General features: G+C 58.9%; 1 protein-coding gene across 2 annotated transcripts in view; it reads right to left on the reverse strand.

Annotated features, from left to right (window-relative positions):
- Nucleotides 1–22,907, reverse strand: part of MYO7A (myosin VIIA) — a 67,877-nt gene that overhangs the window by 14,902 nt on the left and 30,068 nt on the right. The window contains exons 15-34 of one of the 2 annotated variants that reach the window (XM_058545547.1): nt 21,683–21,841; nt 21,182–21,274; nt 18,944–19,038; nt 17,632–17,716; nt 16,915–17,133; nt 16,417–16,524; nt 15,821–16,030; nt 15,228–15,431; nt 14,812–14,988; nt 14,226–14,315; nt 12,467–12,594; nt 10,077–10,203; nt 9,229–9,348; nt 8,462–8,635; nt 7,367–7,594; nt 5,885–6,055; nt 3,522–3,639; nt 2,635–2,761; nt 1,335–1,504; nt 222–412 (exon numbers count right to left, since the gene is read on the reverse strand). In XM_058545547.1, coding sequence (XP_058401530.1) covers nt 222–412; nt 1,335–1,504; nt 2,635–2,761; nt 3,522–3,639; nt 5,885–6,055; nt 7,367–7,594; nt 8,462–8,635; nt 9,229–9,348; nt 10,077–10,203; nt 12,467–12,594; nt 14,226–14,315; nt 14,812–14,988; nt 15,228–15,431; nt 15,821–16,030; nt 16,417–16,524; nt 16,915–17,133; nt 17,632–17,716; nt 18,944–19,038; nt 21,182–21,274; nt 21,683–21,841 — 2,994 coding nt within the window. Of the gene's footprint in view, nt 1–221; nt 413–1,334; nt 1,619–2,634; nt 2,762–3,521; nt 3,640–5,884; nt 6,056–7,366; nt 7,595–8,461; nt 8,636–9,228; nt 9,349–10,076; nt 10,204–12,466; nt 12,595–14,225; nt 14,316–14,811; nt 14,989–15,227; nt 15,432–15,820; nt 16,031–16,416; nt 16,525–16,914; nt 17,134–17,631; nt 17,717–18,943; nt 19,039–21,181; nt 21,275–21,682; nt 21,842–22,907 lie in introns of both variants that reach the window. The other variant, XM_058545546.1, reaches the window with a different exon arrangement.

A 22,907-nucleotide genomic window follows, 5' to 3' on the forward strand; every position in this document is an offset into this window, starting at 1 on the left:
ATCTGATGCAGTTTCTAGGCCCCTCTCCACCTGGCAGAGGTTTGACAGCTGCCCCAACTTTAAGTTTGTGGTCCCATAAGACCCCCAGATCATCTTCACAGAAGCTGCAGACCATGCATGAATCTATTGTAATCTCTCCTTCCATTTTACAGAAATGAGAAGAGGACAAAAAAAGCATCTGAGGGAGCCTCCCATCCTTCTGCCACCCCCAGGTCACATACCACAATCTCCCGCGGTGGCATGGTGACAGTGGGCATGACATACACGCAGTCGGTTGGGAAGTCCCCACGCTGCTTGGTCCTCTCATTGATGCCATTGGCCCAGCCTGAGTTCATGACCTGCTCGCCTGTGTCGTGGTCCAAGATGATGAGGTCTCCCTTGGCAAAGCTGAGGAAGCCCGAATCCTCGCCCGCTGGGAGGCAGAGGTGAGGGGGGCCACATTGGGAAAGAGAGAGAGGCTAGGTTGGAACACCCTTATTTGGGTGGATGACGTATAAGCCACTCCGCCCACTGAAGCACTGAGACCCTGCTCAGTGGTCACCCTGCCTCCACCTTGTCAGTGGTCACCCTGCCTCCACACAGACACGGCCAGTGGAGTGGGCCACTCCCCTGCTCAAAAGCCTTCCATGGCTCCCCATGGCCCTTAGGAGAAAGCCCGCACTCCTTGACACACTCACAGGCCTGTCGTGGGCTGGCCTTCCTGACTTCTTCCACTTTCTTGCCTCTCCTCCCTCACCTCGCCCATTCCAGCCAAACCAAACTATCTGCGGTTCCCAGACACGCCTGCGTTCTCCAGCCTCTGTGCTCTGTTCACGCTCTCCTCTCTGCCTCAACACTCTGCTCACACATGTCCCCCCTGAACCCCAGGCTGCCTGGGGGCCTCTCCTCTAGGCTCCCACAGCCTCTGGACTTCCCTGGTCACTGCACTGTCACAGGGACTGTCACTGTCGGTTTCCACCCCCTCTCCCCACTGAGGGCAGGGCCGGGGACCGTTTCATCTCTGTCTCTGCTAGGAGGCCGGGAGATGCTCAGTCAGGGTGGCTGTTATTGCTGTCATCATTCGGAGATGGTGGGTGTTTGGGGAACACTGAGGAGGAACCCCTGATGTCCCCTGGAGAAGGTGACAGGAGATAAGTATTTAAGGACCTGAGGGAGGGGGAGGGAGAGACAGATACTCCACAGGGCACAGATGGAAGGCACAGAGCCTGGCTGTCTGGTCCAGTTGGAGCTGAGGGTGTCTGGGGAAGGATGGGTAAAGGGCACTAGCAGCCTTGAAGGCCATGCCAAGGTCAAGGCATGTGATCTGGCCGACACCCCGACCCCGAGCCACTCACCAGGGTTGGGGTTGTCCTGGAGGGCCACCACATACTTAGACCTCTTCCGGAGCCCCTCCAGGAAGGTGACCACCAGGTCACGGATGTCCTCAGCGTTGCTGGAGGTGAAGGTGTACTCATCCCCCTTGATGGTGGCCAGCGTGAAGCTGGGGGCTGTCAGTTTCGCTCCCCTGCATGACCAACACGGAGAACAGGGCCCAGCTGGGGTCAGTCCTGCCCAGCCCGAGTGAGGCGCGGCACAGCCCAGGTCAGAGCAGCCCAGCAAGAGCAAGACACGGCACTCCCTGAAGGAGACCAAGGCCAGCCCAGTCAGACCCGGCCCGGCCAGAGAGAGGGAGACCCGGCCCAGGTCAGACACAGCTCAGCCCAAGTCAGACACGGCCCGGCCAAAATCACACCTGGGCAGGAGGAAGGCCCCTTCGCTGTCTAATTCCCACTCACGTTTAGGTCTCAGCCCAGATACCACTTCCTCCAGGAAGTCCTCCCTGCCCTCCCACAGCCTTTAGCATACTGGTCCCTGCTTTAAAATGGCTTGTTCAATGTCCATCTCCCCTTGATTAAAGCTACAAGACGGCAAGGACTATTTTGTCACCACCACATCCCATGTGCCTGGCACATGCCTGGTCAGAGCTGGACATGGCCCAACCCTGGCCCACACTGGACACAGCCCGGAGACACTCCTACAAGCCCCGGATGCGGGGGCACTGCTAGGATGGCTAGTCTATTCCAGGAACCCGTCCCCACCCTTGCTCCATGTGCACCGCACTTTCCAGTTTACAAAGAGCTCTCCCATCAGTTGTTGCATTTATTCCTCACCACGGTTATTGCAGGAAAGTACTGAGACCTCTCTATTTTAGCGGGGAGGATGTGGAGGTGAGTCCCACCCAGGCCCCTGAAGCCCAGGCCGGGCTCCTTTTGTACACACTCAGCTGCCCCGTCCGTCCTTCCAACCATCCATCTCAGAACAACCATTAATGTGCTGTAAAGACCCCCGGCCCCGTTAGGAGGAAGATGCTGGGGGTCTACACAGTGCAGCACAAACTCCTCAGTCACAGGTGACCAGGACAGGCCACAGCATGTCTCTGTGCCTCGGTGACGTCCTCTGTGAAAGGCCCCCCGCCCTGCAGGGGAGCTCCAGAGCCCTCTCCGTCCCCACCTGCCCCGTCTCCCTCTGTCCCCTCACTTCAGAGGACGCTGAAGCAGGACGCTGGGCCAGAGCCCATGTCTGCCACTGGTCTGCGTGCAGCTTCAGACAGCCCCCCGCTCTGCACTGAAGTGGGGGTGTGGGGAGGGGACTAACCGACTGCTGGACACGGCCATGATCTCGGGGAAGGAAAGCTCCAGAAGCACCTGCTCCTGCTCATCCACGAAGTAGACGCCCGTCCAGTTGACGGCCACAATGACATCATTCTTGGGGAGGTTGGGGCCTGGGGAAGAGACCGAGGTGCTGAGAGGGCCTCCCCACTCCCAGGCCCAGCCCTTCCCAATCCTCATAACCACCAGGCCAGGGGGTAGACTGATTTCCATTTTACAGCTGGGGAAACTGAGGCCCAGACAGCAAAACCTCCCTACAAGCCAAAACCCAAGGTGATTAGGAAGAGTGCTGCAACCAGGAAACTGAGTGTGAGCGCCATCCCTGCCCCTGTCCTTGGGCGGCTTTGGACAAGTCCCTGCCCTGCAGGGAGGGGACGTGTGGGAGGGTCTGGACTAACTGAGCCCCAAGATTCCCTCCAGCCTCGTATTCGGTGATTCTGTGAAGCCGGGACCAGCACAGCGCAGGGCACGGAGCACACGCCCAGTGATGGTGGCCCGAGGAGGGCTGAGCAAGTGGCCCGTCTGGGTTTGTCAGCCACATCCTCTCTCAGCTGCATGGAGTCAGCCCAGCCCGTTCTCTGGGCCACCCTCTTCTGTGCACAGTAGATGCTTTAATGATCTCAATACTCAGTCAGTTGTTCAACCCAGTGAGTCTCCAAGCACCCACTATGTGCCATGGAGCCCTCCCAGACTGCGGGGAGGCAGGACCCACTCAGCACGTTGACCTGGAGAGACCAAGCAAGCCCACAGGCAGGAGCCTGGCCACCTGGGGAGTCTGGCTCAGGCCATCCCCTCCCTCTGCCGGGGGCTGGAGCCACAGAGAGAGGGGAGAAAGGCACTGGGGGGACGGGAGGTGGGAGGGCTGAGGGGTACCTGAGAACTTGTAGGCCTCATAGAACCTGGAAAAGAGCAAGGGCCACTTGAAGCGTGCATAATTGACCACGTCCTCTTTGACCTTCTGGGCATCTGTTCTCCTCTGGGCATAAATCCCCTGTAGGGGGACAGACAAGGATAGGGGACATAAGCCATCATACAGGCTCTGTCTGGAAATCAAATGTCCCTGCCCCTAAGCCAGGAGCGGCCCTGGGGCTATGGTGTGCTCCTGGGCATCATGGCCTCACCCCATCCCATCAGCCCACAGCCTCTTCCATCACCCCGTCCTCCTCTTATGCCATTGACACAGTGAGCACCTATTAGAGAACACTGGTCTCCCTCGCAGGGAGCTCCAATTCAGCAGAGTAACAAATGCCCACAATTCAGCCAGCACATGTGGTGCAAAGCCCAAAGCCATGGATCAGAGGGAGGCATTGGGGGAACAGAAACATGTGTGGCTAAGTGGGGGTGTGCATGCCAGACCAGACCAGACCAGGAAGAGGGACAGGAAACAGGCGCAGAGGAGCCACGTCACAGGAATTGTGGGTGAGGCTGCTGCTGCAAGACTGGGCTTCTCGCAGAAACTGACAGGGGACCTGGGAGTTAGGAAGATTGGGGCGTAAAGAAGGATCAGAGCAGCCAGGGGAAAATGCAATGCTCCCGACAAGAAACTAAAGCACCAGCATTCTATTATCTAAAAATATCCCTCTGAGCCCTAGTAAGAACTTGGTGGTGTTGGAGTAGAACTGGAGGGATGGGAATGAACTCATGGTTTTATCATCTCTAGACACAAACACGGATGAAGAGCCACATGTGCACCAGCCCCGTACGCTGCCGCAGCTCCAGGCGCTGAGAGCCCAGAAGCAGAGCCATGCCAGGAGAGCGAGGGATTCAGATAAGGGGCTCCATGTCTCCAACCTAATCTCCAGGGGTTCAGAACAAATAATAGCATGTACATACACAGAGAGAGAAAATCGTGACGCACAATGGGTAAGTCTGGGTGAAGTTTACGCAGTATACAGCAGTTCTAGTTTTTGAACTTGCATATTCTGTGTAAGTTTGAAATTATTCCAAAATAAAATGTTTTTACCCCTCTAACCCTAAAAACCACACTCATTCACATCTGTCCCCTCTGTGAGAGGCCTGGCCCAGGGCTCCGGGACACACAAGCCAAGGCGCCGCAGTCCAGGGCAGATACCATGTCTGTCCTCTCCACGGCTGTGTCTCCAGGGCCTGGTACAGTGCCCGGCACACGGCCAGTGTCCTAACCAAGATGAATGTATGAACAATGGCACCCAACCCAGAACGTGCCACGTGCCATGTGCATGACACCGAGGAGGCCCAGGGGAAGGCAGACAGGTGGAGGTGGGGACAGAGGCTGGAGCTGCTGGGAGGCGGAATGGACGGGCATCAGCATGACCGCGTGTGAGGGGTGAGGGAGAGAAGACGGCCAAGGAGAGAGAGACGGGGTGGAGGGAGAACACGCATCTCTTCTGGAGGGGGCTGCAAGGGAGGCCCTTGGAGATGGGCCAGGCCTAGTCACAGAGGGGGTCGTTCAGGGAGCATTCAGGGAGGGCTGGAAGCTGGTGGGCAGCTCACTAGGGAAGGCAGAGTTGGGTGGGAGAGGCGCATGGGGCTCCTGGGTTAGGGAAGAGGCCGGGTGGTGTAGGGGATGAACGACGGCTATTCAATGGAGCCCTCGGCAACTTGTGTGCAAAGACGATTCTGCTCTTACGCAACCAGGGCCTGGAGGTGGGGAGGCCCGTGCGTCCCAGGCCCGTGCATCCCCTCCAGCAGCCAGGGTCTTCCCCTCTCCCCACCAGGCCACCCCTGCTCTACTTGGGCAGCCCCTTAGCTTGGAAGGGAGCTACTCAGGGTTGGTTATGGGCCTGGGCCCTCAAGCAAGGGATCGCGGGGGCCTGCACCTCAAGTTCCCCAGGCAGGAAGTTGGGCCAGAGTTCTTTTAGGCAGAAAGAAGGGTACACTTCCTAGAAGCTCCTCCATTATGCACCAGACTCCTGAGCTGTGGCTCTAGTAAGCGGTTGGTGCGAGGCCGGGAGCAGGACCCCAACACCCATGGACCCATGGTTTCCCCCAGAGGCCGCGGGGCTGGATGTGACCCATCTCTGTGTCCCTAGCACCCAGCCCAGAGTAGATGGCAGAAGACACGAGTGAACTGATGTCCACGGCGGAGAAAGGCTGTTGGGAGGCTAGAGGTCGAGGGTTCCGTCCCATCTCCCGGCGGCCCCATGGACAGACACGTGTCAGGCAAGAGCTGCGACCCCTTTGATTACTGGGGTCCTTGCCCCTCGGCCCAGGTCACCAGAGAGCCCCTCCTCCAGGACCCCTCCCAGCCCTCCTACCTTCTTGTGGGCAGCAATGGCCAGCTGCGCCCACTTCTCGCGCGTCTTCAGCGGCGTGACCTCACGGTCAGGGATGTAGGTAGGCACGAGGCTCAGGAGGCGCTCCAGGATCATCTCACAGCCGTAGTCCACAAAGTACTGCTGGGAGGCCAGCTCGGCCAGGTCATCCTCCTGGGGGTGGGGTGGGAAGACCAGGTCTGCACACTCTCCGGGAGGCCCCTCTGGACCTCGGAAGCCCCTGGCCCACCTCCTGTGGTGCGCAGACCCTGGCCTTGGGGACTCTGTGCCCTCACTGATTCACCAGGGGCTCATCCGCCTGGTGCAACCGTGAGCTCCCAAGGGCAGGGCCACACTCCTGCCTTCTCCTGGGTCCTGACAGCACCAGCACAGAGCTGGACCCTGCCCAGGGCACACAAGCTGACCCAGAGACACCGACCAACCCATCGGTAATGTGTCAGCCACTAGTCTCAGCCCAAGCAGACAGCTACTGGGGCTGACAAGCAAGACAAAGAACGGGGGCTGGGCACCGCCTGAGGCTGGAGTGAGGGGAGGGCATCACCATGACTGTCTCCATCACCGTCACTACCCGACCCGTTCAAAGTACTGGACCACCAGTAGGCTATGCTGCAGACGCTTCAGAGGGCCAGATGGGCACTGGGCATTTGCTCCTTCTCTGCCTGGGGCTGGTCATGGAGCCCCAGTGACGCCTGCCTGGGGGTCCCCAGGGCTCTGGCAGCAGGGGCAATAGAGAAAGGCTCTTGGGTGCCTTGAAGGCAGTAGATATTTTCCAACTAATTCAAAGTATTTCAGAATTTTAGCAACTGATATGGCTGTACTAATGCATTCTGCCTGAATATCAACTCACCACCATTACTACCACCAACACCACTGCCGTCCCCAATAACACCATTGTCACCACCAACACCAACACCAGCATCATCATCACTACCCTCACCACCACCTCCACCATCGCCACCACCACTACCAGCCATCCCCTTCATTTCCATCATCCCCATCCGCATTCCTCCATCATAATCACCAACAGAATCATAAGTATCATGAGAACCCTCAACGCCATCATCATCAAAAACAAAACAACCACGTGGCTCCTGTCCTCAGGAGATAAAAGGATATCCATTTGCAAACTCTGGTCCAAATGAGTGGATCTCTCACTCCTTTAGAGCAGAGTTTTCTAGACTAACTCAGAACAATTCAGCAAGTTCTGAAGCACGTTCTTTGTACCGTGCACCATCGCTGCAGCAGTGTAGGAACTCCTCCCACTGGCAGAATTCAGGCTATTCTTCAGAGCCTTTGCTCCCGTAGGTGGAGTTAAATCCAGAAGTCTGGATAAGACCCAGCCTCAATCAGGCTAACCTCTGCAGCAGCTAACGGGGCGTCGCGGACAGTAACACTCAGCCCAGATTTGGAAAACAGGTGGCCGTGAGCCAAGCAAGCTCAGCGAGAAGATTCGCTCGCACTCACCTTCTCACACCTGTACTCCCCAAACTTGACCCCTCTCACCACCTGCTGGTAGATGAGGTTGGTGGCCACGTTGTCTTCTGAGGGGTTGTGCCAGGGCGTGAAGACCTCTTTGCGGAAGAAGAGCCTCCATGGGGCATTGCGCTCCTGGGCGCCCTGCTCCTTGGCATACTGCTCACACTGGGAGATGGCGTCCATGACGTGGTCACTGCCACTGCCCAGGGAGGACACCTGCGGGCACAGGGCTGGAGGTCACCTAGTGGAAGGGTGAGCAGGCAGCGAAGGACTATGAAGAGCCATCAACTGTGCCAACTGTTCTTGTTCAGATGGAGAACCAATGCTCAGAGAGAGGCAGTGATGCGCCCAGGTCACCTAGGAGGCAAAGCAGCACGGGACCCCTGGGTCCCAGCCATGCGGTCTACACCCATTTCCTAGTGTAAGCCTGTGAAACTCTAATGGACAATGGCCGCTGAAAACACAGGAGTATCCGTAGGCGAGAAAAATCCAGGCAAACTGTGTTGGACAACATGGTTCTGTCCCTGAACCTGCCGGGGTGGGGGCACCTCTGCTGCGTGTGAGGTTGCTGGGCGTGGAGGCCAAACCACCCACCCCCAGGCCCAGCTCAGTAGAGAAGGCTCCAGGCCCAGATATGCCCTGGACACACACACTCCAGGTGGTCACTAACAAGTGAAAAGAATCCACCATGGCAAGCTGACAAGGAATTCTATTCCCATTTACAAATGGGGAAACTGAGTCTCAGAAAGCCAAGCCGCTGCGTGCCCTCCAGGGGGCATGTCTGTCTCTGCCCTGTTCTTTCTCCAGTGCCAGGGGATTCGGCCTGAGCACATGTGACTGAAGTGAGCTCTGGGTTTCAATCCACAGTGTACTGTTGGATCTTTCTCTAGGTGCTAGAGCTCCACATTCCTAACAGTCGGGCAGAGCCAGGGTTACCACTGGCCGACAGAGGGAAACCGAGGCCTTGGAAGGGAAGTAACCACACGAGGGCACCTGAGCCAGTAGGTGGCAGCACTGGGATTGAGCGGGCAGCAATGGTGGCCCAGGCTGGTGCCAGGAGGGGGCGCTTCGGGGCCGCCATACCTTATCAAACAGGGCAATGTAGAGGGAGAACCCAAATCGGTCCTTGAGTGAGATCTTGTCGGCCAGCGCGTCGCAGAGCTCCTTGGCCGTGGTCGCCGAGTCCGTCAGCAGGGTCTTGGTGGTCCCGTCCATGAATGTCACTGGCAACATGATGGGCTTCTTGGACTTGGTAGCCTGAAAGTGACCAAAGAGGGTTTGTGGGAATCCTTTCACTTCAGACCAGCTCATTCCCTCTCGGCTCCTGGCTCCCTGCTTCCCGCGGGGTTATAGCTGCTCCGGGAACCCCGGACCCCAGCATCCCACTGGGACATTACCTGTCCCTTGTCACAGCTGCTCGGGGATCCCTGCTACGCTTCCCTCCAGGACAGGACCTTTAGGGCCCCTGAGCCGGGGCACTGGGGCTGGGAGGCTGGGCATTGCTGTATGCCAGGGGCTCCTGCCCTCCCATCATGTAACCATCACAAAACCCCGTGAAATGAGACTGTTATTGCCATGTTGCCGATGAAGCCACTGAGACACAGAGGGAGCCCCCTGCCCAACACACTTGGGCCATAAAGCCAGCAGATGGGGTCCATCGTCCATTGGGGGTTTTCCTGTTCCAATAGGCCTGGGATTCCAGAACTTGAGAGTGGGTGCTTAAAGAAGCACAGAATCCAAAAGCAGGGAATATTTCTGGGGCACTGGAGACACACGTGCACACACGCGCACACACGCGCACACACACGCGTACATGCACACACACGCCCGGATGGGGCCGGGGGCCGCACCTGCAGCTCCAGCCAGCTGGGCGGCTGCGTCCGTGTTCCATTGACGAAGGTCCTCCTCAGCCGCTCCTCACAGTATGGGGCGTAGCCAGGCGGTCCCCCATGGATGAAGTTCCGCAGGTACTGCAGACAGAGGACCAACTGAGGGGCCCCCACTCCGGCCTCCCTGCCTGGACCATCAGAGCAGCCTCGCTGGGTCTCCTGCCTCCGGTCCCTCCACCTACCCTCAGGACCTGCTCCTCAAGGCACTTCCGCCCACGCCCCTCCTCTGCTTTCCACGGCTCCCGCTGCCCTTGGGATCAAGTCCATGTGCCTCAGCTTGGCAGCAAGGCCACCACAATCTGGACCTGTCTGGTCTCAGCCCACACACCACACCCCCTCCTCCCCCAGCTTAACTGTGCCTCTTCCTGCAGGGCCCCCTCCCTGACTCCTCCCGACTGGGCGAGCACTGTCCTCCTCACAGTGCAGACCAGCTGGGTTGGTCCTGCTGTCACCTGCTCTGTCCCCAGCGCCCAGGGCCTGGCCCCGAAGAGCAGGCAAGAAAGTTGCCTGAGACGAACTACAGTGCCAGCTCCCAGACAGCACGTAGAGGGTCCAGGAGACGCCGCTGTCAACTCAGTCTCCTCATAAATGAAATGCGAGTAAGGGGGGAAAAGAGGGAAGTGCTGGGCGCCTGCGAGGAGGGGCCAGGAAGATGGGCCGGCAGGAGGCTGTGAGGCCTGAGAGGAGATGACCCAGGCAGGGCCTCCCTACCAAGCCCCTCTGCGCTTCTCCCCCTTGCTCTCTCCCCTCGAAGCCAGGGATGTGGTCCAGCTCACCTTCCACCCCAGGAGGCCAGGAGCCTCTCCTACCTTAACGAACTTCTCGGAGGGGGCGAAGCAGCCCACGCAGAGAGACACTAGGATCCAGCCCCGGGCATAGCTGCTCTTGGAGGGGTTGTGAGTGAGCTGCTTGCTGATCTGGCAGTAGATCTCATCCCTAGGCAGGTCGGGGAGCAAGGGAGGGGAGACTGCCTCAGAGGAACAGCCCCACCTCTCCCAGCAGCAGGTGGGACACACTGCTGTCCTCCCCGACTTGCCTGAGACCACCCAGGAGGAGGCAGAGTGGGGCAGATGGGGAAGGCCGAGCCTGGCGCTCTGGGGGGCCATTGGAGAGGGTCTGGCCTTGGAGACAGGCTCATCAGGCAGGAAGCACGGTCCTGACTCCAAGCCAGACCCACGGCCAGGGCCCCAGGATCCAGAGGGGGGTGTGTGTTCTGCTCTGGGGCACAGCGGCCACAGCCACTGGTGACCACCTTGATGAGAAGCACAGGCTCCATCCCTGCCTCCTCTCTCACCGCTGGGTGGCCCAGGCAGGTGAGTTCAGCTCTCTGAGCCCAGCCCATAGTTACAGCAACAGGTGCAATTTCCGCTGACGGCAACTGGCGGAGCAGAAACAGGAAAAACATCTGGGGAGTTTCTCTGGGAGATGGAATGAGTAGGGACTTCGACTTTCTCTTGATAAATTTCTGTATAGTTTGAATATTTAAGTGGCCGTGTTTACTTTTGTAATCAGATTAAAGCAATGAAGGAAGTTTCTTTTTGTTTTCATTTTAAAGGGAAATGCTAGTACCTTCCTTACAGGATTGCTCTGAAGAAAAACGAGCCGAGGCTTATAAAGCCCCTGGCACGGTGCCCAGCACAAGAAACCCTCAGTAATGCGGGCCCAGCTACGGTTAACACGCTGCCGGCCTCTTCCAGGCCGAGGGTGGGACGCATGATGAAGAAGTGACCGCCAGGGGGCACCCACTGCCCCTCCTCCCTCCCAGAAGGGCAGGCCTGGCAGGGAGGAGGGATGATTTAATTCAGCAGCTCCTCGATTTTGAGAGTACACAGACCAGTGCAACTTCCTAATCAATTCTGAGGTTGCTAACTTTTTAGCACGACAAATAAAGACATTTAAAACACATCACACACACACAATCTGCCCACGATCTACATCACATTCATTTCACAAAACAAAGGTAATTTTAATTATGTCCAAAAAGTAGGAAGGGTGAAATCTTAGAAGAAAGATCAGTCCTTTAAATAAATCGAATTTAGCTTCAGAAACATCCTTATTTTTCCCACTGTGTCACAGACCAGCGAAAACTTGATCACCTGTGGCTGGGAGCCCCTGACCCCGCTCACTTTATGGAAGGAGAGACAGAGAGACCAAGGCCGAGAGAAGGCGGGTATCAGCCCTGGTCCCTCCGGCAGTTGACACCCCAGCCTTCCGACTCCTGGTCCAGGGCTCCGGGCACTGTATTCTCCAGATGTGACAACTCTAGGGCTGATGGTGAGACCACTGGGAGGCAGATTCTTGCCCCTTGAACACACCTTGGGCAGCTACCTTTTCTCCCTGGAGGCGGATGGCCCCGGGTGCTATGGCCATCTCTGGTGAGGTAGTAACTGGCCTCGAGGAGCAATGAGGGGAGGCCTGGCTGACAGGCAGGAGGTCTGGGAGGCTAGTGACCCCTGGGCAAGTCTCTTCCCCTCTCTGGACCTCAATTTTCCCATTGGTAAAATGGAGCTCAACACCCCGCACCCCATCCTGCTGTCTTCCCATAATGCACAAGTTCAGGGGATCAGCAATCCTTGCTGACCATCCTGTGCAGGTAGAGTTCTCAGAAAAGTCCTATCCATTGTCCCTCCACTGACCCAGCTGAGCTGATTTCTCAGTCGCTTCTGGTGCCTCCTGGATCATCCTGTCTCCTCCCCAGCTCCCCAGGGACCTGAACAGAGGCCTCTCCTGGGCCTGGCGGGGAAGGAGGCCCTTGCAGGATTCCAGGCATGCTGAGCACGGTAACCCTGCCCGCGGGCCGGGGTGCGGCGCACTGAAGGCCAGCCGGTGAGGAAGGGGCTGAAGCAGAACATGCAGGTCAGATAATGACATCACCAGCTGCTGTTCACTGAGTGCCTGCCACGTGGTCCTGTGTCACACGCTCTCGGTAGTTTTATCCTCCCACAAGCTGTGAGGTAGGTACTATTATGTATTCCCTTCACAGATGGAGAAACTGGGGCTTAGAGAGATGAGATAACTACCCAGGTCACATGACTAGCTAGCAGCACAGCTACACCCGGCCTGTTTGGCTTAATCTGTTGCTAAGGTGACAGAGCCACAACTCAGCCACCAAAAGCCTTTCAGGGCCACACTCCTGGAAGCGTGGGGTGCCTCCTCAGCCAGCCGCCCCTCCCCGCGCCCCTGCCGCTCAGGCGCTGACCGGAGGGCTGGCCGCAGGATGCCGTTGCCGATGATGAAGTGCAGCTTCTCTAGGTTGGAGGTGGGCCGGTCCTCCAGCATGCTGTTGCCCTGCACCGTGGACTCCCCGTCATGCAGCCTCTTGGTCACCTGGGCCAGAGGGAGGGACAAGGCTTGACCAGGGCAGGGTGAAGTGAGGGGCTCTGCCTCGTGCTGAGTCTACCCATTCCCCCAGAGAGCAGAATCCCGGTAGTGGCCAGAAGAGCTGGCTCCCCATCACTGTCATACCCCCAGCCCTGTCATACCCCCAGCCCTGTCATACCCCCAGCTCTGTCATACCCCTACCATTGTCACACCCCCAGCTCTGTCATACCCCTACCACTGTCATATCCCCAGCTCTGTCATACCCCCACCACCGTCATACCCCCACCACTGTCATACCCCCACCACTGTCATACCACCAGCCCTGTCATACCCCCACCACTGTCACTCCCCCAGCTCTGTCATATCCTCAGTCCTGTCATACCCACGCCCCACACAGAACAAACGTTGAATCAATGACTGGGTCACACAGCCAGGGGGCACTGGCCTGGTGCCACCCACTTCTGCGGATAAGGCTCCTGCAGCCACCTTGACACCTCTCTCACTCCCTACCTCAGGAAAGCCTTTTCAGCCAGGACAGAGACCTGCTCCTCTGACTCCCTGTGGGACCGCTGTCTCTTTGGGGTGGGATCCAAACACAACTCTGACACCCAGAGTACACCTCAGGTTCCAACCACCTGGTCACCATCCCCTGTCACCAATGCCCCTGGCCCCTGTGTGAACAGCCTCAGGGCCGGGCTCTCACAGTGCATTTCTCCCCTCTGATCCTACACAGTCTGCAAGGCCAGCCCCTCCCTCTGCCCAGAGACGCAGAGTGAGTGAAAGGGTGAGACGCAGGAGCGCGCCTCTGCAGACGGGAGGGCGTGGGAGGTCCTCACGCCTACAGACCACACACAGCCATCATCTCGCACCGTCCTTCCAGGGACCCACAAGTGGGTATTTTCTTCCCTGGGTCCCTCACATGCCAAGTGGCGGAGCTGCAATTCAGATCTGGGGCTCTGTGGCTGCAAGACTGGATTTGAGTCTCAGATGGGAACAGGACAAGGGTGGAGGCAAAGCAGGCTGTGGAAGCCCCGAGGAGGAGCCTGACTCTGCTGTAATGGGGTCCAGGAGGCTTCCTGGAGGAGGTGACCCCCAGCAGAGAAGAAGGAGGAGGAATTTTAGGGAGAGGGACCGGTGTGTTCAAATGCAGAGGCGTGGGGTAGCCAGTCCCTACACTGTGAGTGCCCTGGTCTGTGTCAGTCTGTCCTCCCAGCCTGGACAGTCCTGGAGCACGGGGCCAGGACAGTGCGCAGAACAGGCGAGGTGACTGAGTGAATGAATTCAAACGAATTAACAGTGTTAATGCCCCGTGGGCACGCTTCTCAGCGTCTGAAAGGTCCTTGAATCAACCCCAATGGGTCCATGTCCTGGCAGGAAATGTCTTCCCTCTCACCAGCTGCCACTCCAACCCTCCCCAGCTCTGGGGTCCCCTCCTCTGGGAAGCCCTCCCTGACTCGGCCCCAGCCTGAGCTCACCGCCCCCTTCCTCGCACTCCTGTCTGTCTGACCACCCCCTACACTGTCCAGCTGGGACCCCTGGTGACAGGCAGTGTCCACTCCCGCTCCCGTCCCCATGGGTCCCAAGCCCAGCCTTGCCCCAGCCTGGGCCACCTCAAACAGCCAGGGGTCTGCTCTGACCTCCCCCGTCAGTTTGGACTTCTTCTTCAGGGTCAAGTGCACCAGCTTGTGCCTCACGCTGCTCTTCTTCTGCCCCTCGGGGAGCTGGGCCTGCAGGACCAATGGGGCTCGGGGTCACGTGACTGGGTCCAAAGTAATGACAAGAGCAGGTGACAACAGGGCTGTGCCAGGAGGACTGCCTCACCTCCACACTAAGGGTGATGAGGTGTACCCCACATTGCCACCCCCTCCCCCACCCCTCCCACAATCCTCCCCCACCAGCCAAGCGACAGGTGGGGAAACAGAGACTCAGAAAAGTGTTGTACCCCCCCCAACCCTCCCAACGCGTCAATACCGGCGCAGGCTCTGACCACGAAGCCCGCCTGCTCCTCCGCGCGGCCTCACCCAATCGCGGTCTGCACGTTATGGTTTACAAAACGCTCACACATTTGCTCCCACGAGCAGACAGGAGAGCGGGGGTCGGGGAGGTGAGGCACAGGCAAATTTTAGGACGCTCCTTCTTCTGAGGATGCTGAGGCTGCAGATGCCCGGCAGCCGTCCCCACTGGCCTGGGAAGGACATTGGCCAGAGGGCACCTGGGCCTCACCTCGCCCTCGCCCTGCAGGGCCTGCAGCTCCCTCTTGTATGTCTTCTTGCCCAGGGTCTCGTAAATCTTGGTCATCACAGGGATCTTCTCGCTGCCGTCACTCATGGCCGTGTGGTACTTGGGCTCAGGGAGATCCCCCATGAACCGCAGGATGGTGATCCAGACAGCCAGTGCCGCCTGCGCGCAGATCCCCCGAGTCAGAGAGCCCGAGCACAGGATATTGCTAAAGCCGCCAAAATAACCTGGGGGCTTGGGGGGAGGCCTGGAGAACCCCGGGAGGGCCTCGGGGGTCCCTCGGGGTCTGGCCTGTGTGGCCCGGCCCCAGGCTGGGCACTGGGGTGAAGTCAGCCCAGGACCCTGCGCACCAGGAACCCGTCACCTCAGCACCCACACTGCCAGCACAGCCCGGCACTCACCAGCTGGTCGCCCTCGTCGTCCTGGTACAGCAGCGGCTGCTTGAGCGGCCGCCGGGTGTAGGTGTGCGTGGTCGTGCCCTGGAAATAGGTGGCAGCGAACTTGGCGAATTTATACTCAGAGAGGTCCTCCTCATCATCATCAGGCAGGGGCAGGGCTGCGTCCAGGTCCTCCTCCACCATCTCCCTCCGCCCATGCTCCAGGTCCTGAGGAGACAGGAGGGGTTCCCTGCCGAGGGGGCAGACTCAGGGCTGGGCTGCGGTCCCCCAACCTGTCCCTGTGGAGCCAGTTCTTCCTCCACAGGGATAGGGCTGTGTTGTCCTGGTGGCTGCCCCAACAGAGCCTAGTGCATGACAGATCCTCAATACGTGAATGAATAAAAGTTTGAGTGGTCTGGAGAGGGACAGTGACCAGCCCAAAGTCACATGGCAGGCTGGTGGATGGACAGGGCCTGGGACTTGTGGCCCCGGACTCAGATCATCACTGCTGTCCTCTGCTCAGAGGGGACCAGGTAGATTTTAATGCAAAAGGGTGCAAGCTGGGGGAGGGCCATCACTCTGGGGCCTGTCCCCAGCCCCCGCTCCCAGCCTGGTACCTCGAAGCCGCTAGGTGCCTGGCCCTCCTGGCCTGGCAAGCCGCCTGAAGTCCCCAGGAAGCCAAACATCTTGTCCACCATGTCCGAGTGATTGATGGGCTCGTGGCGGGCCCTCTCCATCTGCTCCAGGAGCTCCTTCTTCCGCCGAGCCTCCTCCTTCTCCTTCAGCTCCCGCTCTGCGTCCTCACGAGCCAGTTGGGCCAGGCGCTCCTGGGAGGCGGCAGTGACGCAGAGGAGGCGGGTGTCAGGGAGCAAGCCCTGCTCGGGGAGCCCCTGCAGCAGCTGGGTCTAGGTCCCAACCTCCGCCTGGGTTGGAGGACAAAGCCTCGGGCTTCTTCATCTTGGGCCATGCCCCGCTCAGCCCTCACAGTCCAATGCAGACAGATGCCCAGCCCCAGACCACAGAGAAGCCTCGAGACGAGCCTAGACAATAGTGCTGCCTGTCCTTCAGGGCTCAGCTGGGAACCAACTCCACCAGGAAGCCTGCCCCTGCCTCCCCAGCTGGAAATGACCACACCCACCCAGATCAACAGTGTTGGGTGAAGGCCGTTGAACCAGTGAATGGACCTGGAAGGTGCCGGGCGACCTCAGCTCACCTGATGCTTGCGCTCTGCCTCCTCCTTGGCCTTCTTGGCGCTCATCTCCTTCCGGAGCTTCTCCTCCTCCGCCAGCCGCATTTTCTCGGCCTCCAGGCGCCGCAGGTACTGGGGGAAGGGGCAGCAGGGTGGGCACCGAACCGCGTGTAGCTGTCACAGTGCTTCATGCCTACTCTACCCCACCCCAACCTGACTGAGTTCTGGGATGGAGTGACTTTGCCAAACAATTTGGCAGAGAGGGGAACTGAGGCAGCTGAGAAATTCTCCAGGTCGCACAGGGGGTTGGGGGCACCGTTTATCCCAAAGCCAAACCTGGTACGCCTGGGCCTCCCCAAGAGTCACAGAGTGACTGGGGCCCCAGCCCTGCCCTTGGCTGGGAGGATGGGAAGGAGGGGTCTGGCCCCAGTTTTGTGCCTTTCTCAGAGGAGGCGCGGCCCCACGACAAGTGGGGTGATCTGTCTGCCTGAGCCGCAGGTGCCGTGGACCAGTACCCCTCACCTCGGCCCGGAGGCGCCGGTGCAGCCTGCGGGCGATCATGCCCCGGGCGTAGGCCTGCACGGTGAGCACGGCCCAGAGGCGGTGGCGGAAGGCCCGGCGCACCAGGTAGGCGCGGCAGCGGGCCTGGAACTGGATGATGCGCCGGCGGGCCAGGCGGTACTGCTGGTGCAGCTTCCGGGAGCGCTGCAGGGCCTGCAGCCGCAGGAAGCCCAGCCGCATCTGCAAGGACAGCCCCCGCTCAGAGCCCGACTCCAGACTGACCCCGCCACGGGAGCGTCACTGCGCTGGGCGCTACTCTGACTGGCAGGCCCCGAAGCCACAGCTCTGTCTCCTCTCAGACAGAAGTTCCCTAGGGAGTGGCCTTGGCTTCCCCAGAAATGGGGGGCCCAACCCCGAGGGACCTCCATCCTCAGACCAGGAGCCGGTCTCCTTTCTGTTCACGTCCCCAGCCCCAAGTCCAGGCTGCAGCCCAGTTGCTTTGCAGAGGTCCATGTGATCACCCACTCCTGGCCCCCGCCAAGGTCTCGACCCAGGTGCTCACAACCCACCAAAACATGCTGGGGGGAAGCCACAAACATCGCCGAGCACATGGGACAAGCCGCAAGAACCAGACGTGAACTTTGGGCCGGAGCAGTGGTAGCGGCCGCCAGGGGCCAGGTAAGTCCTGCTACCACGGCAACGAGGCTGCAGAAGGAGCAGCCCCTTGGGGAGGCTCACCAGCTCGTAGTTCCTCCTGCAGTTGTGGCCCCGCCAGTGCCTCTGGATCAGCGTGGCGGCGTTCTTCAGCTTCAGGAAGTTGGACCTGAAACAGCAGCGTGATGCGGAAGGATCTCAGAGCAGAGAATCGGGGCCGAGAGGCAGCCAGGGTACAGGTGGGGTCAGGAGAGCAGAGCTGAGTCCCAGCTCTGATTCCCCCAGCTACGTGACCTTGGGCAAAGGCGTATAACCTCTCTATGCCTCAGCTTCCTCACCTGTAAAATGGGTAGACTAATACCTGCCTTGCCTGCCTCGCAGGCCTGTCACATAAGCCCAGTAAGCGAGGCATTCAGAAGGTGTTTACTGAATGAATAAAGGCGTGAATAATAAGTAAATAAAATAACATAAAGGACAAAAGCTTCTAACACTGTAAACTTCACTTATTACTAACTTCCTCATTTTATAGATGAGGAAACTAAGACTCAGTGAGGTTGGGACTAGAGCCCACATCTTCTGACCAACTTTGAGTGAATGCTGGCCCCCTGCACATGCTGGTCAGCTTCTACAGGACGACAGTCACCTTCCACCTGATGGAGGACAGAGACCACAATCACACAGCAGGTGTCTGCTGAGTGTAGAGATAAATAAAGGAGCCCTGAAGGGTGGCGTGTCGGTGTGTGACTGAGCCCGTGAGCCAACGCCTGGATGCTCACATATGCAAGAGAGCAACTGTGGAGGGGACGGATAGATGGGCGGACAGACAGATGGATAAATGGACAGGTGGATGGACAGATAGACAGATGGATGGATGGACAGGTGGATAGATGGAGAAAGAGAGGGAGTGACCAGATGAACCGAAAAAGGGGCAGGTTGTGGGACTTTTGTGGAGCCTGAATCACACTCCAGAGTCAGCCCTGCCATTTGAGAACTGTCACAGCTGTACACATGTCCCTTACATGGAATATGGGACATACTTTGTAACTTATAACGTCTCAAATTTCCTCTTTGGGAAATTTCATCAGGCATCCGAGACCACCAGAGTGTCTGCGTGTGTATGCCTCATGTATCCATGTGTGTGTGCCTGTACGAAGGTGAGGGGACTGTGTTATTGGGCTTACACAGCACGGGCAGGTCTGTGTAAATCACGTGTCTGTGTTCATCAGTGTTTGCATGCTCGTGTGTGCATGCTATGCGTGTGTGCTTGTTTCCATGTGTGCACACAGCGTGCATGTTTATTCCCAGTGTTCATGTTGGGGGAAGAGAGGTGGGCCGAGCACACGCACACACATCTGTGTGTGGGCTGAGGTGTGGAGGAGCTGGTCCCGGCACGAACCTGTCTTTGAACCCCCGGATGACCTTCTGGAGGAGGATGACTCTGTCGGTGATGGCCTTGTCCCGCTCCACCTCCAGCAGCAGGTCGTGGTGGTCCTGCAGGGCAGAGCTCCTGAGTAGCGCCCCCACCAATGTGTCCAGTCCCTGAGGCTGCCCCAGGTGGGCTCTCTCTTCCTTCACTGGGAGCCCAGGCTTAGGGTTCAGTTAGGCCCCCCAAGCTCCCAGCCCCCTGTACTCCCCCAGCCACAAGTACAGAGAGGGGTAGTGGTGGCTGTTTCCCAGAGACCAGGGGTGACAAATGGAGCTGGAGGAGCCTAATTTGAGTAGATGGGGTCAGAGGGCCCCATATGCACACATGCTGGCTTCATTCCTATCCCTTGGGCCATCTCTGCCTGAGCCCCCACTCTTCTAGATGTCTGTGTCACGTTGGCCCCTGACCTGGGCCAGGCCACTGTCGTTTCTCTCCAGGGTCTTGGCAGCAGCCTCCTACCCAGTGTCCTAGCCTCTGTCATTCTCCCTCTGGCCCCCCCTCAAGGAGGGATCTTACAGGGTACCCCACGGTTCCTGGGGTCTAGCCTGGTCTCCTCCTCTGGCACTCAGGCCCTGCTGACTTCTCCAGCCCTCTCTCCTCCTCACTCCTGAGCCCCCAACCCTCACTCTGGTTAGACAAAGCTCCATCATTCATTCAATACACATGAAGCAAATGTCTCCATGTGCCAGCACTGTGCTATGTGCTGGGGTGGGGCCGCAGTGAACCAAGCAGACCTGGGCCCTGCCCTGGGGAGGCTGAGTCTCACGGGGGAGCCACATTCATCAGATAATCACAGACCACATCACTTGTGGATAAGGTCCAGCGCAGAGGAGCTGCTCAGCCAAGGCTTTCTGGATGAATGAATGAGTGAATGAATGAGAAGTGGACATTTGGGCTCTCGAGACTATTGGCCATTTCTGAAGAGCCCAGAGAGGTGAGGATGGGGACGACGACGGTCTTCAGAGCTCTCTGGCACTAGATGCCATCATGCAGCATGCCCTCCCTCCCTTACCCACTGACCAATCCAGGCCGGAAGCCCTGCTCTCCACTCCACGTCAGCGCCTTACCTTGGGCAACTCGCCTCTCCTCTCTGAGCCTCTGAAATCGGTATAATAATCCCGCCTCACAGGGCTGCCATGAGGACTAAATGAGATCGTGGACAAAAAGCCCCACTCAGGGCCTGGCACATAGAATGCGCCTTCCAGATGGCAGCTGGGTGAAGTACAGACAGGTACGGTCGACACGCTTTTCCGATGAGGAAATGAAGGCTCAGGAGGATGAAGAGACTGGCCCACGGCCCCTCCGCCAGGGAGGAACTGGACTAGACCCCAGGACTTCCCCCAGCTCACGACTGGCTCCTCCCTTCCCTCCCCCCAGCTGTCCTGGACTTCCTGGGCCCCACCCCATACCAGAGGAAAGAGCCCTGCCCCGTCACCCAGGACAGTCAGAAATCTAGAACAGCGGAAATGGAAATGGGGAAGCCGGCATGCCAGGAGCTCACGCTGACCCTGCTGCAGCTGCCTGCCACCGCCAACTCCCAGCAAACTCTGCTCCAAGGCCAGGACTCCCCACCGACCAGCTTCCTGTTCCCAGCCCTGCCCCCTCCCCAACTGCCTGGCTCCCTGTGTCCTGGCCAGGCTGGGATGGGAGCAAGAGAGCTCCAAGCGCGTGCTCAGGGGGGTGGCGACAGGCCCCTCCAGAGCGAGGTGGGTGGCGTATGGCTGACCACAGCCCAGGACGAACCCTGAGTGGCAGGAAATCACAGAAAGGGACCTAAAGATACACTCAAGAGCCCCCACCCCGCCCCCGACACACACACAGGTACCTCTCATTTTACAGTTGGGAAAATGAGGCTCAGAAAGGGCCAGTGACCTGCCAAGTCCCAGGGCAGACCCCACAGGGTCAGGATTGAATCCAGGACTCCTTGGTGAACCCACCTCTGGCCTTTGGTTTCCTCACCCACGTCCCATGCTCTGACCCCACACCCAGGTCACAGAAGGTCTCAGTACCAATCTCCCTTTCACCACCAAAGAGGCTTGTCTGGCACCCGCTCCTCCCGGCCATGGCTGCAGGGCAGGAGAATTGCAAAGGGCCAGCACTGCCCTCCTCGGCTGCTGCACCCCCTCTACAGAGGCCCATGAGGACCTGCTCCCACCGTGACGGGGAGTTCACAGCCCCCCAAGGTAGCCAGTCAGAGGCTGAGCTCACCTTCAGAAAGATCTTGGTTTTGCCAATCTGCCAGTCATCGTGGGTGCCCAGCACAGCCTCAGCCATGCGCTGGCACGTCCCCCGAAGGTCGTCCTGGGGGTGCACAAGGAATGAGCAGCCCCGCCAGCGGGAAGGCCACCTGAGCGTCCCTTCCGAGGCTGGGAGGAGGGGCTCTTGCTCCAGCTCTGCCCCTGACTCTCCGTGTGACCCCCACCAGGTCCTGCCTTCTCTGATCCTCAGTTTTCTCTTCAGCTCGGCCAGATGATTCCAAAACCCTCTCCCACACCTGCTAGCCCTGGTCTCGTCTGTTACAACACGTGTGAAGTCCAAGCCAGCCGAGCATGGCGATCGAAGCCCTCGGATGCACTCCACTGCCTGACCCCCAATTTTCCCAGCGGTACCTGAGCTGGACGAGCTGATGTTCTGATGAGAAAACTGGGGCTCTTGTCCAGCCCAGAGCTGGGACCCTTCCTCCCACTGTCTACGCCCCTAGCCCCGTACCTGCTTGTAGGCCGGCTTCACGCCAGGCAGCAGCACTCGGTACCGCTCCACGAACTCCACGAAGCTGTAGCGGATGGGGTAGCCGGCTCGGCGGATCCGGATGGTCTCCATCATGCCCGAGTACCGCAGCTGGCGCACGCACAGGTGCCGGTCGAATAGCTGCCAGGCACAGAGCCAAGGGCGTCAGCGCTGGAAGCTCCCGCTGGGAGGCCAGCTCTGCTCTGCATTCTCCCAGCCCCAGACAAAGGCCCAGAGAGGCCAAGGCCACACAGCAGATGAGCAAAGGCTGGACTGGACCCAGATCTGCAGTTCAAACCCACAAGCAGCATGAAATGAGACTCTCATGAGGGGTGAGCTGCACGCTTTGGGGGCACAGAGGAAAGACGACTGAATTCCTCTTGGGACATCTCAAGGGGGCTCCATGGAGGAGGTGGTCTTTGCTCTAACCCTGACAGGAGAGAGGGCACTGGAGGGGTGGGGCGAGCACATGGAAACGCGTGGAAGCCTGAAAGCTCAGGACGTGTTGGGAGACTTTACGGGGACTGAGGGGACTAATCCATGCCAAGATTATGGTTGTGCAGGTGGTGGGTGCCTTGCACAACTCCACGGGGGGGGGCCCTTCACATTATAGCCATCATAGATTTGTAGTTAATAAGACAACTTTCTGGCTGCAGACAGTAAAGTGCCTCAAGGAAGAGACACGTTTTTCTAACGGGCACAAAGTTGTTTTTGTGATGGCAGCAGGGCAGGGCCGGCCCTGGCTCCCGGAGGGGTTGGGGAGGGCCTCAGAGGCCAGGCTAGGGAGGCAGCAGGGAGTGACCAGGTCAGGTTTGCATTTCAGACCCAAGCCTCACACTGCAGCGGGGCACAGGCTGGATGGGGGGTACAGGAGGCAGGGAGGCAGGAGACCAGTGAGAAGATCCTGCTCCCGAGGTCCAGGCCACAGATGCTGAGGTCTGGGCCCAGAGAACGTTCCAGCAGCATCTGAAAGCAGGAGAAACACTACCCAACTGCCTTGGCAGAGCCCTGGCCTCGGTCCCCCAGACTTCCTGCCTTAGAGGGGCCTGGCTAGAGGCCTCTGTGACCCTCAACGTCCCTGCAGACCAGGTCCTGAGCCCCAGGGGGCCTGACCAGCTCACTCTGGGGAATGTTTCCAGGCAGGGGGCTGGGGGCAGGGGTCAGCGGCAGGGCCAGCAGAGGCTTCCGCCACCTGTTTCCTCTCCCT

Source organism: Diceros bicornis, chromosome 7 (genome assembly GCF_020826845.1).
Source record: "Diceros bicornis minor isolate mBicDic1 chromosome 7, mDicBic1.mat.cur, whole genome shotgun sequence".
NCBI lineage: Eukaryota > Metazoa > Chordata > Mammalia > Perissodactyla > Rhinocerotidae > Diceros > Diceros bicornis.